This window comes from Austrofundulus limnaeus, unplaced genomic scaffold (genome assembly GCF_001266775.1).
Source record: "Austrofundulus limnaeus strain Quisiro unplaced genomic scaffold, Austrofundulus_limnaeus-1.0 Scaffold329, whole genome shotgun sequence".
NCBI lineage: Eukaryota > Metazoa > Chordata > Actinopteri > Cyprinodontiformes > Rivulidae > Austrofundulus > Austrofundulus limnaeus.
Genome location: NW_013952731.1, coordinates 225,217 through 241,152, shown reverse-complemented (window position 1 = coordinate 241,152; position 15,936 = coordinate 225,217). Strand labels below are relative to the sequence as shown.

The 15,936-nt window shown below is 39.7% G+C and overlaps 2 protein-coding genes across 4 annotated transcripts in view; one reads left to right on the top strand and one right to left on the bottom strand.

Moving 5' to 3' along the window:
- Positions 1-5,032, top strand: part of nipa2 (NIPA magnesium transporter 2) — an 11,962-nt gene extending 6,930 nt beyond the window's left edge. For both annotated transcript variants that reach the window (XM_014022424.1, XM_014022425.1), the window contains exons 3-6: positions 1,390-1,446; positions 1,720-1,810; positions 2,107-2,267; positions 3,922-5,032. In XM_014022424.1, coding sequence (XP_013877878.1) covers positions 1,390-1,446; positions 1,720-1,810; positions 2,107-2,267; positions 3,922-4,577 — 965 coding nt within the window. In that variant the 3' untranslated portion in view covers positions 4,578-5,032. The remainder of the gene's footprint in view (positions 1-1,389; positions 1,447-1,719; positions 1,811-2,106; positions 2,268-3,921) is intronic.
- Positions 4,989-15,936, bottom strand: part of cyfip1 (cytoplasmic FMR1 interacting protein 1) — a 77,949-nt gene continuing 67,001 nt past the window's right edge. For both annotated transcript variants that reach the window (XM_014022421.1, XM_014022422.1), the window contains exons 24-31: positions 15,030-15,173; positions 14,818-14,908; positions 14,588-14,718; positions 14,431-14,503; positions 11,894-11,988; positions 11,541-11,779; positions 11,311-11,458; positions 4,989-5,552 (exon numbers count right to left, since the gene is read on the bottom strand). In XM_014022421.1, coding sequence (XP_013877875.1) covers positions 5,388-5,552; positions 11,311-11,458; positions 11,541-11,779; positions 11,894-11,988; positions 14,431-14,503; positions 14,588-14,718; positions 14,818-14,908; positions 15,030-15,173 — 1,086 coding nt within the window. In that variant the 3' untranslated portion in view covers positions 4,989-5,387. The remainder of the gene's footprint in view (positions 5,553-11,310; positions 11,459-11,540; positions 11,780-11,893; positions 11,989-14,430; positions 14,504-14,587; positions 14,719-14,817; positions 14,909-15,029; positions 15,174-15,936) is intronic.

Below are 15,936 nucleotides of genomic sequence, written 5' to 3'. Positions count from 1 at the left end.
CTGTAATGTTTTGCTTACATCATGAGGTATGTTAAGTGCTATATATTCTTTTTTTCTCATTCATTTTATTATTAATATTACTTTGTAAAATGAAGGTCATTGTGACATGATATAAATGATTTAGAGCCTCGCCTTCTTGGCTTTGAGTTTTTATGACTTTGCATCCAGAGGCTTCTGTTTTTTCTGTTTGTTGCAACTTTTTGTTTTTCGGTTCTTTGGACCATGATGTCTCAGGGGTTCCTGGTCTTTACATGGTCATTTAGACCTAAATGATTCTACACAGAAGAAATTGTTTTAAAAAAGGGATGACCATTTTATCCAAGATGGTTATTACAAATAACTTCATTTCTGGACATTTATGGTTTGCTTTCTTTGTATGTATGGATCACTTGGGTTGTTACCAACATCTGGTGAAAATTTCATGTCATCAACACCTCTAGTAATATGTTTACTGAGAAAAATGGTGACGTGTTCAATACTTATTTTACCCACTGTATGTTGTACTTAAGTATTAAAAGGAAATTTCTTACATAAAATGTACTAAAGTATCAAAAGTAAAAGTATTGAGTAAAACGACATTTACTGGGAGGTGACACCCTAAAAAACATTTTTCTACAGGCCTAAATGACTAATGTCATAAAAATGGTAATGTTAAAAAATTTAGGATGCACTAGTCTACCCGTTTCAGCATATACAGTATATCATAGACATCTTTGTGCTGGACTACATACACTACGTCTGCTATGTCCTGTTGAGTGTGACATGTTTCTGTCATTTGCAGCTGTGATGGATTGTGTACAAACGAATACAGTATCAGAATGGTTTAAATGTTTACTTCTCATCCAACCACAATTAAGTTCGCTCTATCCAGGAGGCACAGTTTATCAGGATAGTATTTTTTAACAGGCTGTAATGAAATGAGTAACAATTTTATACTTCTTACCTTTTTTTAAAATGTAGTGAGTAGAAAGTACAGATAATTGTGTGAAAATGTAAGAAGTAGAAGTAAAAAGTAGGCTGAAAAATAATTACTCAGGTAAAGTACAGGTAGCCAAAAATTCTACTTAAGTACAGTAACAAAGTATTTCTACTTAGTTACTTTACAACTCTGCAATTAGGTGCCCGCGATAAGATTTATTTCAAAAAATAAATAATGTACCACTAATTTACTGACTTTTTGTGCCAAGTATAAATATTTCTGCTGGAAATGCAAAATTGACAGCAGTGTATAGGTTTATCAATTACATTTGTATAAATCGCTATTAATTTTTCAAGACTRCAGTTGTTTGAAGACAGCAACATCAACTAAGGAAGTGTTTTTAACTTTTACACCAAAGTTCTCTTCAAAATGGTCAAAATATTCCTTTAACAGCTTTTTTTGTTTTTCAGGCCAGGGCGGTCATGCATATCTTAAAGAGTGGCTGTGGTGGGCCGGTTTACTATCAAGTAAGTGATGACTGGCTGCTGGTGCAATTATTTTATTACTTCTAGCTCAGCTGGTAAATTACATACAATTTTATGAAAATAGTTTTACTATGTTTAGGGTACCAGGAACTGCATTATTCCTGTTTAATTTAAACACAGACTGGATAGTAAACGTTTGAATATAATGAATGGGCAGGTTCTTGTGATTAAGCGTTGCAACATTTTAAACCACAGTGATGTAGCGTCTGACCACAGCTGGCTCTGTTGTCCAACTTTGTCTTCATCTTTTCCTAGTGGGTGCTGGAGAAGCAGCCAAYTTTGCAGCCTACGCTTTTGCTCCTGCAACTTTAGTCACGCCTCTGGGAGCGCTCAGCGTGCTCGTCAGGTACTGTACCGATACTTAAACTTTCTGTGCACGGCGTCAGCCCGTCACATTGACACCAAAAGCTCTAATCTGGTAACTCAGGCCTCATTACTCTCTCTGATGCACACGAACATTTACAAGGACAGCACATTTTGTTTGTTCTTGTGTGAATAGTCAGGCATGAAAGCATGTCATCTCCTGCAGATTTGTTTTTCTAAGTAGCTGCATCCCCAGCTGCTAACAGCGTTAGCTTCTTCCTGCATGCCTACAGGAGCCACCTCGGCATCACGTTCTTACAGCGGTGTTTTTTGTTGCAGTGCCGTGCTGTCGTCGTACTTCCTGACGGAGCGGTTGAACCTGCACGGGAAACTGGGCTGCCTGCTCAGTATCCTCGGCTCCACCACCATGGTGATCCACGCCCCACAGGAGGAGGAGATCAGCAGCCTCAAAGACATGGCCAAGAAACTGGTTGACCCAGGTACAGACACTGTGCTCTGTAGAGTCTAATAAACTCTCAAAGGGATACCAGACTTCTGTCACATGTTGACTTCTTTATTCTGCAGAAAGTTGTTTGTGACCTGTAAAAACATGTTAGTGTTTAAAAAATTGTATATGTTTATTACTAGGCTTGAGCGGTATAACAGTATTATGGTATGGTGACGGTATATTCATGAGGTGATGAGCCAAATTTCCACAAGCCTGCTCTGAGAACTGGGACATTCTGGGCTCTTTCAGAAGACAGTACATACCCAATACTTCACACACCGTCCAACCCTATTTATTACGTTTTCCACTAAAGCACGTCTCCATTTTTTTTACTGACACAGGACATTCTGGATATGATGGGTTGCAGTTGAGATTAAAACAGTGTCTAGGTTAAAAGCTAGAATGTATGACAATACATTTAGATTTTGTATTAGTTTCAATATTCTGCATGTGATTTTTAGTGTATTAGCTTGTGATCTAATATACATATGTGTATTAACTCAGGCGCTAACTCTACATATTGCCATAAATGTGTATTAGCTCAGGAGATAATGCTATATATTGCCATATATAGTATGTGTATTAAATCAGGTGCTGCTAACGCTACATATTGCCATAAATGTGTACTAGCTCAGGAGATAACGTTATATATTGCCATATTTGCATATGAGCTCAGGAGCTAACTCTGTATTACCATGTATGTGTATTAGCTTGGGAGAAAACTATATATTGCTATATATTAGCTCTAGCGCTAACCCTATATATTGCCATATATGCATAATAGCTTGGGAGTGAACTCTATGTATTGCTATATATATGTATATTAACTCTAGCGCTAACACTACATAATTGCCATATATGTGTATTAGCTCGGGAGCTAACTAAATATTGCTATATATTAACTCTAGCGCTACCCCTATACATTGCCATTTATGTGTGTTACCTTGGAAGCTAATGCTATATATTGCCATATATGTATATTAGCTTGGGAGCTAACTCTATAAATTGCTATATATGTATATTAACTGTAGCGCTAACACTATTGCCATATATGTGTATTAGCTCAGGAGCTAACGCTATATATTGCCTTATATGTGTATTAGCTCAGGAGCTAACACTATATATTGCCTTTATATGTGTATTAGCTCAGGAGCTAACACTATATATTGCCNCTCAGGAGCTAACACTATATATTGCCTTATATGTGTATTAGCTCAGGAGCTAACACTATATATTGCCTTATATGTGTATTAGCTCAGGAGCTAACGAGAAAGCTAAAATGCTAAAGCTGAGGTGAGCTGTCCTCCATTGTTTTCAGTTTCAGTCAGTCATTTCTACATTCTCCTCTCTGTCAATGTGCTCCAGTTCAGTTATTGTCTAAAATGAACATGATGGATAGAACTCACACAGGAGCACCTTGTAAGCATCATTTACCCAATATGCTTTGTGGTATAAATAACACGGATGTTCCTGTGACAAATGTAATTTATAAAAACTGAGCCTACATTATTTTTACAGTCTTGTTTTTTAATAGCTGAAGTAAATGTTTATCAAACATTTAATGTTATGACTAGTAAGGACTCCCAGTCATTGCTGAAATATGACATTTATCAAATTCTGTTTTTTTTTGTTGTCAATTTTCTCAGGATTTTTTGTCTTTGCCACTCTGGTGGTCATCGTGGCTCTGATCTTCATATTTGTCGTCAGTCCACGCCACGGTCAGACCAACATCCTGGTCTACATCACCATTTGCTCGGTGATAGGGGCGCTGTCTGTGTCCTGCGTCAAAGGACTGGGGATYGCCATCAAGGAGGCGATTGCAGGGAAGAACGTGCTGAAAAACCCACTGGCCTGGATCCTCCTCTTCGGCCTGGTGGGCTGCGTGAGCACACAGATCAACTACCTGAACAAGGCCCTGGACATATTCAACACCTCCCTGGTGACGCCCATCTACTACGTGTTCTTCACTACGTCGGTGCTCACCTGCTCCGCCATCCTCTTCAAGGAGTGGGAGCACATGGGCGTGGACGACGTGATAGGGACGCTCAGCGGCTTCCTCACCATCATTGTGGGCATCTTCCTGCTCCACGCCTTCAAAGACGTCAGCGTCAGCCTGGCCGCCCTGGCCGTGTCCATAAGGAGGGAGGAGCGGGCCGGTCCCGTGTCCAACGGCATGGCGTCGCACTCCACCTACGAGCTGCTACAGAACGAGTCCACAGAGGACATGGAGGACAGGGACGTGTCTCCTTTTGACAGCGTGTCTAGAAGGAACGGAGCAATGACTTCCTCTTTAGACGCTTAACAAACTGTTTTTCYTTTGGGTTAACCGTGGTTTCTAAATGAGACAATCAACTGTGAGGGGGGGACGGACGGACCCCCAGATTGTATTTGTTTTAATTTGCCTTACTTCTCTCAGAATATGACTCGGTCATATTACAGGACTTCATTTCATTCCTCTGTAGCTCTGTAAAGAGGTTTCTTTTTATGAGATGTTTTCCAATGCTTTTTCATGCACTGAACTTTGTATGAATCAAGAATCGAAACAGTAAAAATATAAATATATATTCTGTACAAGGACCTACTGACGATGATTACGTCTAATTGGGTATTCACTCTGATTTGAGTTTTTGTGATACTTGAAACGTAACAATTTACTTTGGGAGTCGTTCTGATTTCTTTTTCATGTGGGGGTGTTACATAAACTCCTGACAAACAGATTTGTAACATATTTATTGAATTAAAATGATTAAAACATTACAAGGCACAGTGAATGCTTAACATGAGTACAAGCTTTGCTACTTTTGTTTCCTTTAATGTTTTAGCATGCAGTACAAAATTACTTCCACCTAATATTTCACCACTGCAAACCTTTAAATAGTCATCTGATAAAAAGCTAGCTTCCATCCCTCATCTGTTGTTTTTTTAAAGTATAAAATAATTAATTCTTTTCTCATAAGGCACAAGTGAATACAAAAAAAAARGTGGCCCAACTTATTGGATTTAATGGTCCTTTGTCACTAAAGAGCTAAAAACAAGGTGTGGATGTTCTGGTAATGCTGGCAGTGTTTGGAACTTGTCACTGGTCCACAGGGTTTATATTTGTAGCAGCGCCTCAGCTGCTGGCGAGCGACTGGTGGATCGGAGGCTGGAAGCAGCGGACGTGCTCCACCGGCATGTTCTCCCCGTCTCCAGACTTCAGGTATTTGTTCAGGACGGCAAAGATCTCGTCGTTGAGAACCTGGAATTTGCGAATCCTGTCCACCATCTTCTTCAGAGGCTARAAGAAAAATGAGTTAAAACTTAAAATTACAACACGTTCTTTTCAAATCTGCTACTTTTCCCTCTAAACTACAGTTTATTAGCAAAATGCGGAGAATAAACAAGTGAAAATAGCCTTTTCTGAGAATAGATTAGATTAGATTAGATAAAACTATTGWTCCCTTTTGGGAGGGTTCCCTCAGGGAAATTACGTTTCCAGCAGCATCAGCACAATACAGATTAAAATAAGGGAAGCAATGTACCAGTCAAATGGAGATATTGCACATTTAACATCATAAAAACAAGACAACAATCAAAGCGAAGGTCAAAGTAAACATTATACACTAGTTATGCTGTAGACTAGTTGGACCCCTCCCTCCCAGTGAGGAGTTGTACAGCCTTATCGCTTGAGGGACAAAACACTTTCTTAGTCTGKTGGTTCTGCATTGGGAAAAGCAGTCTTCCACTGAACTGGCTCAACTGGTTGCTGATAACTGTGTGCAGAGGGTTGAATAGAGATTAAGAGGAATCAAACATCAAGATTTTAAGCTTCAGAAAAGAGTTTGATAAAGTGAAGATGTGATCATTCTGTGAAGAACAGCATTAAAATCAGCTGAGCTTTAATTTTTTCATCACAACTCTTGAACTTTTTTTTTTGAAGTAACAACTTTAATCTTACAACTGAGGAATGAAATATCTGAAGTGACCTGATTCACTATCAGTTACAGATAAAAGCAGCAGGTGGTTAATTTAGCATCAAGACTTTAATTCTGCTTCAGCATTAAAGATGATTTATTTCATTTAAACACAGTGAAATAATGCATTATAAGTCACATCATTTTATGAATAAACCTAGCATCCTGTCATCCATTACACAAATTCCCTCTGGGATCAATAAAGTATTTTTGAATTTGAATTGAATCCCACTGAGATATATTTAAAGTTTTAATGCCAACAACTTTTAATTTAGCAGAAATAAATCATTTTCGGCATTCTCTAAATGTTTTGGTTCCTGAATAGATAAGTTCATGGCTGTTTCTCCACAGCTCAMTTTACAAGTGTTTCTTTATATATAAAAAAGTTAATAAATGAGTGTTTGGTAGATTATTTCTTTTCTGTAACAATAAATCTTATAGCAGCACCTGGAAGTACCAGAAGCTCAAAACAAAATAATGGAGACAGTCTCCAAAGTAACAACAACAAAATAATAATAATCTGTTTGACAGAGAAGATTTAGCTAATTTTTCATGTTCACAACCCACATCCTCAGCTCTACAGCTCATCCCACACATGCATGTTCCTTACAAACGTGGTTCTATTTAAAAGGAAATGAACAGGATTTCAAATATTATAAGATTCGTTGCTAAAAAGCATCGTTACAAAAAAAATTACCAAACACTAATTAATTAAAGTTAATAAAATGTCCTAACAGTTTATTGGTTCTAAGATAAAGAAACATGAACCAAACAAAGTGCTTTCAGATGTCCAGAGTATCCCTCACCCCCACCACAGTCAGGCAGCCCAGCTAAACCAGTACAATGCTGATTTTATAAAACTACACTTCCACTGAGAAAAGACAGCCTGCAGAGCTGCAGATCTGTCAGCAACATGTTTAACTGTTTAGTGTTTWCTATGTTTGCATTCATAGCTGCGCTGCAAGATGCTGTCATAGTAAAACTCATCTAAAGACATATTACAGAAAAAAGCCTGTTCTCACCAGAAGTACACACAGTGTCTGTGAAACTGAATGTGTCCCCTTCTGTTGGCTCTCTTCCTTCAGCAACAGTTTAAACTCAAGGACTGATGTGAGAAATCAATCACAAGGTGACCTCATGACACCAAGGTTATAAGTTTAGGACTTTTCATTATAGTTTAGTTTTATTTAGTTGTGACTTTTTTAATTCAGTTAGTTTTAATTAGCTTTTACAGTGGATTTCCTAGTTTTTATTAGTTATTATTGAATTTTTATTGTTTAGTTTTAGTTTAGTTTTTATTAGTTCTAGTATTAAGTTTTGTTTTGTAGTTTGATATTTGCCAATGCAACCTCCAGCTTGAAGTGTTCCTGTGAGTTAACTAACCAGCAGCTTTTTTGATCATCAGTCAAAGCAGTCTGTTATAGCAACACCTTCCTAACATAATCCTGTAACTCAATTTTGCCAATAAAGGACTTGTGCAATTGTTTTAAGAAGGTGACAAGAGTTGTCTAGATCCTGGTGCTACCTGGCTGGACTTGTTTGTTTGTTTGTTTTTTTGTTTTCACGGAAACTATTAAAGGCACAGTGTGTAGGATTTTGTCAATTCTTTTAGCCGAAATTGAGATAATCACTAATGACAATAATAAAAAACATGTCTAATCATTGCAGACAAAGACCTTGTTTTATTATTTTTACCTTATAAAAAGCTGTTTATATCTCCATGGTCGAGGGTCGCCCTACAGGCAGCCGCCATCTTGCACCGCAATCTTGTCTACGACGGCTCATGAAGGACAAACTGCGGTGGCGTCATCAAAAACGGTTTTAGTTGTAATACTATAAATGTAATATTTGTTGTCTGTCATTGTAGCTGGGATAATTTTACTTATTAAAGCTCATAATCTTACCASTTGAAACATCACTAGCCCTGAAGCTGCTGGTAGACATCGAGGCTGGAATTATCAAAGGTTTTTGACACCTGAGAGACACCGTAGCAACTCCTTTGCATTTGGAAGCGGGGGGTGGGGGTGGGGGGAGGACCAGGGAGGATGATTCAACCACTCAACCACTAGATGTCGCTGAAAACAACAAATCCTACACACTGTGCCTTTGAGAGAAGCTAGCTTGTCAAGATACTCAGTTAATTAGTCCCTTGAGAAGTATTCCACCTACTCTATTACCTGTTTCCGCTACAAGACGCTTTTCATTTTCTCTCAGTCATATTCGAAGAAATCCCAAATTGGACTTTACTACTTTCTCCCAACTTTTGTTGTTGTCATTTTGCAGGCGAGCACTGAGCAGCAGCAGACTGTAAACAGGCGACGTTACAGACCATGATGTGTCGTAAACTGCCCACAGTTAATGTGAAACTGCTCAATTTGAAGAAAAATATTAGTTTAATCAGTCCACACGGCTCAAAATAAATTGACAAACACTAAAACTAAGGATATTTTATCTATAATTTCAGCTAGTTTTAGTTTTGTAAGAAGATAATACAGTTTTAGTTATTTTTTTCATTTTATTACAGGTTTTATTTATTTCAGTTAACTACAGTGTTTTTTCAATTTCAGTTTCCGTTATTTAGTTAGTTTTAATTAACTAAAAYAATGACACCCTTTTCCATTATTTGACCATAATCTCTCATTTAAGAAGGAAAAGTCCAAAAACACATTTTTTTCTTACTTTATTTTAACTTGGAAAACAAAAACAAATTTAATATTTCTGAATACCCTGAACTCTGAGGACTCCTGTTGTAACTATCACCAGTAACTGCTCTTTCTTTGTTGTGGAAATCAAACAGCTGACAGCTGGTAGAGTACATGTTGAAGTCAGATGAGCGTATTGGTGACCACCACTATCATGAGACCACCATGAAGGATGACGTTCAGTAGTGGGGATGTAAAGCTGTTACTCTGGACTCCCTGAAGTGAAGCAGGAGCTCTGTTTGCTTCTGTTATCTGGACAGACTCGGGATCACAGATTCAGTTCCACATGAAGGAAACTAGATCACTRTTGAGTAGCTGAATGTTCAAATACAACCAGACTAACCACATGAACACCACAGGTCTCTTTTATAAGGGAGGCAACCCCCGTGTCCAAACCCTAACCTAACCCACGATCTTCTCGCTGTGAGTCAAAAGTGCTGACCATTGATCCACCTGAAACACAGTTTAAGCCTGGCAGGACTGACTCCAGCCAAGACTAAAGTAGATCACAGCCTTAAACATTACAGGTCTTTGTGTGAACATCATGAACTTTTACAGTCATCATGTCTCGTCACAAGATTATTTACAACATTATTTGAAAGAACAAACAGCAGCTGAAGGTAAAGTCTAAAATCACTTTCAGCAGAAATTTTATATTTCTACTAAAGTAAGAGTGTGATATAAAACTGAAAGCAGTGCAAAGGTTAAAAGGTTTTTATTTGAACTACTATGAAACTTTGAAGGAATTATTTTTAAGACAAGTGCAATACCTTTTGATCTTAGCTGAGCTCTGAACCCATGTTAGACTTAATGACCCGATAGCATTCATAATCTACAACCCAGACAATGTTCATCTTAAAATATCTGGAATAGTCTTTGTATTCGAACACAGCTCATAACTAAACTTTATCACTGTCCTGTCATTCAGGAGCTGGAAATATAAATATTGGTCTAAACCCAAAAGTCATGTAAAAAACACTAGAGCTGCACGATATATGTATATTATTTGAGTATCGCATCAGTATGTGTGTAATATAATCCCACTGCAGGTCCTGTAATGTAGGAGGCTAATTAAATCAACGYGTTATCTTGGGACTGAACCACTAAACCAGAAGTCATTGCAAGGAACAGTTGTGTGTTACCGCTTTTATTCTGACGGGTTGCTTCCACCGTGTCAAAAAACCTAAAAATTTTATTTTGTTGTGAAACCTCTGGGACAATAACGGCAACACTTCAGAGAAGTGTTGGTAAATTCTCGAGCTGTGGAGGAAGACGAGGATCTTGACAAAAGCGAGGAAGATCAACAAATTTACGGAGAACTGGAGGAAGACAGGTCAAATATTAGCAAAAACGTAGGGATGCACGATGTATCGGCATTAAATGGACTGAACTTATACTGTAGAGCGCTTTATCAAGTCCCTCTGGACCCCAAAGTACTTTACACTAACAGACATTCACCCATTCACACTCACATTCACACAYTGATGATGGCAAACTACACTGTAGCCACAGCTGCCCTGAGACACACTGACAGAGGYGRGGCTGCCATGCACCGGCGCCACCGGACCCTCTGACCACCATCAGTAAATCATCGGTATCGGCCGATGTTGGTCATTTTGTAGAATATCGTATCGGTCCGAAAAGTAAAACTGGGCCGATATTAACGTCCGATGTTGATTTCCCATTTTTTCGCTTTGTGTTTCTGTTTCTGGAGGAGAGATTGTCGGTCAAGTGGTATCTGTTTGATCATGATAGTGATGCTGCACAGCCAGAAATAAGTGAAGTAGCGTTATGTCAGAGATCTGGTTGATTTTTTATGGTATCGAAAAAACACACAAGTGTGTTTGTGTGTGTATGTATATAATAATGTGTGTGTTTATGTAATATCTGTAAATATCGTTTATCAGCCATAACAGCAATATTARTATCTRATATAGGCTGAAATTTTCATATCAGTGCTTCCCTAAATAAATGCTAACATTAAGTATGTCGAAAACAAGGACGGACACAGAGGCAACATAGTAGGTGGTAAAACACAATTCATGTTTGCTCATGATACAAGGAAACATGAACTCAGGTTCCAGCACAATGAAAGATAACAAGAATAACTCAAATATAGACAAGAGCATATTGTAACGCACAAAAAAAGAGAGAGAATCAGTTCATCATCAACAAAATGGCAGCATTTTTTATCATGATATCTATGGTGTTACATTTGTGCCAACACTGAGATCTGCTCTCAAATCAGTGTTACTGCGCGCTCAAGCTGGTGGCACAAATGTAACGCCATACTTATCAGGGTGAGTTTTTCCCAGCTTTAGGCTGAATACAGCTTGAAGGTTGTGTAACAGTGTTGTGTTATTCTTCGTCTCTAACTCACCACGCTCTTGATGACCTCATCTTTGCCGTCGTGTTTCTGCACCTTCAGGAGGTGGTAGCTGAAGTCGAGGATGTCGAAGCGTCTCTGCTGGCCCAGGAGAGCGATGATCATGCAGCCCGCCCAGTGGAGACCGTCTCCAAAGCACTGCCTGGAGAACAAGGAGAGGGCAAACACGAGTGAGGGTCTGGCAACCCCAGAGCTGCCGCTGCYGTGCACGCTGCGACACTCACTCCACAGTGAACTCGTGCGCTCCCACAGGGATGCAGTACACGAACTGCATGGCGCTCCAGAGGCGGTGGAACTCCACGCATTCGTCCACGTGCATCACGCCGTTACTGGGCAACGGCCCGCGCCAGATGGGGTCGTCCAAGAAGCCTCGCACGCGCGCGAGGATGACTTCAAACATGGACAGGCCGCAGCACAGCCTCTCCTTGGTCAGCAGGTCACCTTCACGGGCAATGGCTATTTGCTAAAGAAAAGTCCGGCAGGGGAGGAATGAGTCCAGAAGAAACTGATGTCCTCAAGATCTAAACAATGATTCTGTTGTTATAAAGAAACTTTGTCACGGTCACACTGGTTCTACCTGGGGGGTTCCAAGGCGCTCTATGAGTGGGACCATGTGCAGCGCCGTGTATTTAGCTTCCAAGCGCTTCATCTTGGCATCCAGGCGTTCCCCTTCTACAGAACAAAGACAGGAAGTGGGATTACTGAGGCTAAGTTCACACTGCAGGTCTTAATGGTCAAGTCCATGTTTTTGCAATTCACATTGTATTTTAAATATGACCTCCATCAAACTCCAGTGGGAACACTGTAGCGTTTGACCAGATGTCACAATCAGCTCATTTTTTACAAAGTAGCTAAATATGGATGATACAAGTTGATTCTGGAGTGGTGCAATCAGAACAGATTGAATAATTACGCTTGTTTAGTTCAGTGTTTAAATTTTAACCTGCCTCTGACCGGATGCTCCGGTGCAGCTTGTATTTATAGAACAGGAGTGTAGTGCAGAAATACAAATACATTTTTGGTACAGTCCTTTTATTTAATGATTAAAACTAGCAGACAGTGTGGTGGCCCACGTTTTTGACTAACTGCCCCTTATATAGTCAGTGGGCCAATAAAGGGGATGACTTTAGGTGGAAATACTGTGTTTCTACATAGGACTAGTGCTGGGCGGTATACTGGTTCATACTGAATACAGTTTTTTATTTTTGCTATGATATGAATTTTCTGATTACCAGACATACCGGTTTAAAAAGCCTGAACACGTTCGGAACGTTTCGTTGTGCCCGCCAGTGAACTGTTTCCCAGGGGACACTTTTCCTCGCAGCACCGCTATGCGCATTAGCATGCTAATGTTATTGTTGAGCAGCTTGTTGCAGCGGTGGGTAGCGATTCTGCTGCTTATATTGACTGACATTAAAAAAACATCCCGTTTTCGCCATCGCTGAATGTAGTAAACACCTCTTCAGTGGCGTTCACAGATTAAACATGCGACGTTAATATGGAGACGTTAATGCATGGAGACTTTAGCGTGGTTCTATTGTGAAAAGCCCGGGGGAAGTAGTTTGTAGTGGAGTTGAGTTGACTGGTGTGCAAGGTGAGTCGTGCTGATAAGCTTTATTAAATAACATAAAACAATAAACCCGATCATAATCTTTTCTTAACCCTCCTCCTTCACGACCGGACCAAAATGTGTGATTACTGTCTAGTACAACCACCAGTCAGAGAAAACACACAGAGGAGGGAAACAGCAACACAGGCAGAGGTACTGTAAAAGAAAAAAGTTAACAAGCAGTGTTTGTACATTTTATTATCAGCTGGCCTGTGATGAAAAGAAAAATGCCGTGATATACCGTGAAACCAGTGTTGAAAATGTTATTTAAAATTTTGGTCATACCGCCCAGCACTACATAGGACAACAGATTACAACCTAGTAATCATTGGCCCACAGGCCTCACTTTGGGCACCTCTGATTTAGAAAAACACATTTTCATTGACTGATTATTAGAGATACAGTACATTTTAATCACAATCAAGCAAAAAAGCTAAAAAAAACTTCACTAAAATTTCAATTATTTGACTTTAAAAATAGAGAATACAGAATTTAAGTCGACCACTAATGGCTGTGAAAAGACTGCAGTAACACAAAGAGAAATGATAAAACTACATTTAAAATATTACTTTTGGGGCCAGATAAAATGTTAAGGGACAGATTTGGCCAGCAGGCCTTGAGTTWGACACAAGTGGCTTAGAGCAGTGTTTCCCAAAGTTGGGGTCGGGACCCAAAGTGGGGTCCCGAAACATCAAGGTGCGGTCCTGAAAAGATTTTCTGAATTAATBACATTTTTGCCTTAGTTGTTACAAAGGAGTGAGGTTAGTGTATTTAAAACGGATAAATGTAGTATAAAAAATATTGTTACTATGCCCATGTTTTGTTGACCTGATACAAATGTTTATCATCCAAAAACAGTTGGGGTCACAGGTCTCTGCTACTGTTATTTGTGGGTCAAAAGCTGAAAAGTTTGGGAACCACTGCACTTTGGTTCCCAAAGTTGGGCTTGGGACCCAGTTATGGGTCATGAAGCACCTTGATAATCTCCAGAAATCAATTTAAAGGGTAATAAAATAATTGGTGATGTAATATTTTCCCTATAATCAATACAAAAACACAAAATAAGTGAAAAAAAGTATTTATATTTGTGTATAAGCTGTTTATATTGTCAAAAAGCCTGTGTTTTTAGGGTTATTAATGAAGTTCATGTACTCAGACCAGTAATATTTGGGGTCACAAGTTTTTGCCCTTGATAGTTTGTGGGTCAGAAGACAAAAAGTTTGGGAACCACCGGCTTAGAGAACTTGACGTGATATTAAGAAATTCAGTAAATTAAAGTAAAACTGTTACTGAATCTAGTTTAAAGTCCTGTCTGTGTTAGTTATCTAAACTGCTACAAAGATCTCCAAGCCACAMTTGTGTTCTGTCATGTGTGTATAACTGCATGGTGATTAGCAAAATATGTCATTTATTAAAATAGCTACAAGTCAGTGATTGTAAGGATATTAAACTAAAAACATATCTGGTAGAAGCTGAGAGTCACTGCTCTACAACACAATATTTACCTTTGACATGAACTCTGGGCAGAATGTTCTGGAACGGTGCAGCATGGAGCAAATCACAAACTTCTTCCTGCGACTAGAACAGATGCTGGAGACGTTAAACAGCTGCTGGGCGCCAACACAAAACAAGATCTTTACACTGCAGATTTATGATCCGTACCAGACTCTGCTCACTCAGCAGGCAGAACAAGAGGGCGTTTCCCACCTCCCTCAGGTTCTGGAAACACACGGTCTTCAGTTCGGCGTACTCGACGATGTCCTTCAGCTGGTGGTGGAAGAACTCCAGGATACCTGGAACACAAAGATGGCCCTGTTATCTCCCACACAGTTGATCTTTAATGTCTCTGAAGCAGAGAGTTCTGTGTGAATCCAGGTTATATTTTCACCTACCAGGAGAGCCGTACTCATGGCGAGGAAGCCTGCAAATCTTGGGCATCACCTCCATCAGAGTCTTCACGTACTGCAGTATGGTCCCCTGAAGCTGCACAGCCAAGAACAAACCAACTGAAACTGCAGTATTTCCTCTGACATTCTGGATTTTTCCTGTTCCAGCCCTGAGGCCAGGCCTTCTGCACACAGTCCCTGCTCCTCATCCTCCTCACCAGGCTCTTGACGACTTTAAGCAGCTCCTCCATCACCACAGCGATGCCCTGGTAGCCCAGCAGTCTGCACATGGCTTTAATGTGAGGGGGCCCCAGAAAGTTCCTGTAGCAGCTAAATATGCTGGTGTAGGCCAGGTTCAAGGTCTAGACACACAGAGAAGAGAAGAAAATTAGAATAAAGTTAGGCACAAGAATATGTGCAGCAATGTTTAATTAAATCAACAAGGATTACAGCTGAAATATTAGAAGAAAAAAAGGTTTTTCTCTTTACAGTAAAGTCAGGTGACACCCGTCATGACGTTTTAGAAAACCACCACAAGTGGTGTGTTTGACTCAAGTTTTGAAGCCGACATGAGTTAATCCTCAACAGAAAGTCACTTTCAAGGTTTTGACCACAAGTGTTAAACTTGTGGTCCGCCACAGCTTTTTATGTCGCCCGCAAGAGCTTCAAAAACGTATTGTCTTAAAATAAGATAATGCTGCTTTAAAGTCACACAGCATTGACCATAAACTACATTTCCCATAATGCATGCTAATTATTTTATCTGTGAAATGACAGCATTCCACCACCAGGTGGACGTGCACTGGGTTCAAACGTAGCTGGCGAAATTTGACGTGAAAAATCTCCATTTCACAGCATTTTCACCAGCTAGTTCCCTTTCAGTCAATTCACTCGGTACAACATCATGTATGGGAACCACGCCCCTGCGTGTCCTGGCTGAAGCCACCTCTAATCACGCCTTTAGGCAGGTGACGTGATGACGACAGATGTCAGGCTCCGCCTGCACATATAAATATTGTCACCGTGAAATATTGTTCACCGAGCCCAGCTGTGCAGCGGGGCCAACATGTGTTGTACCTCGTTCCTTTCCTTCAGGGAACAGTAGTTATATGCATAACATTACGT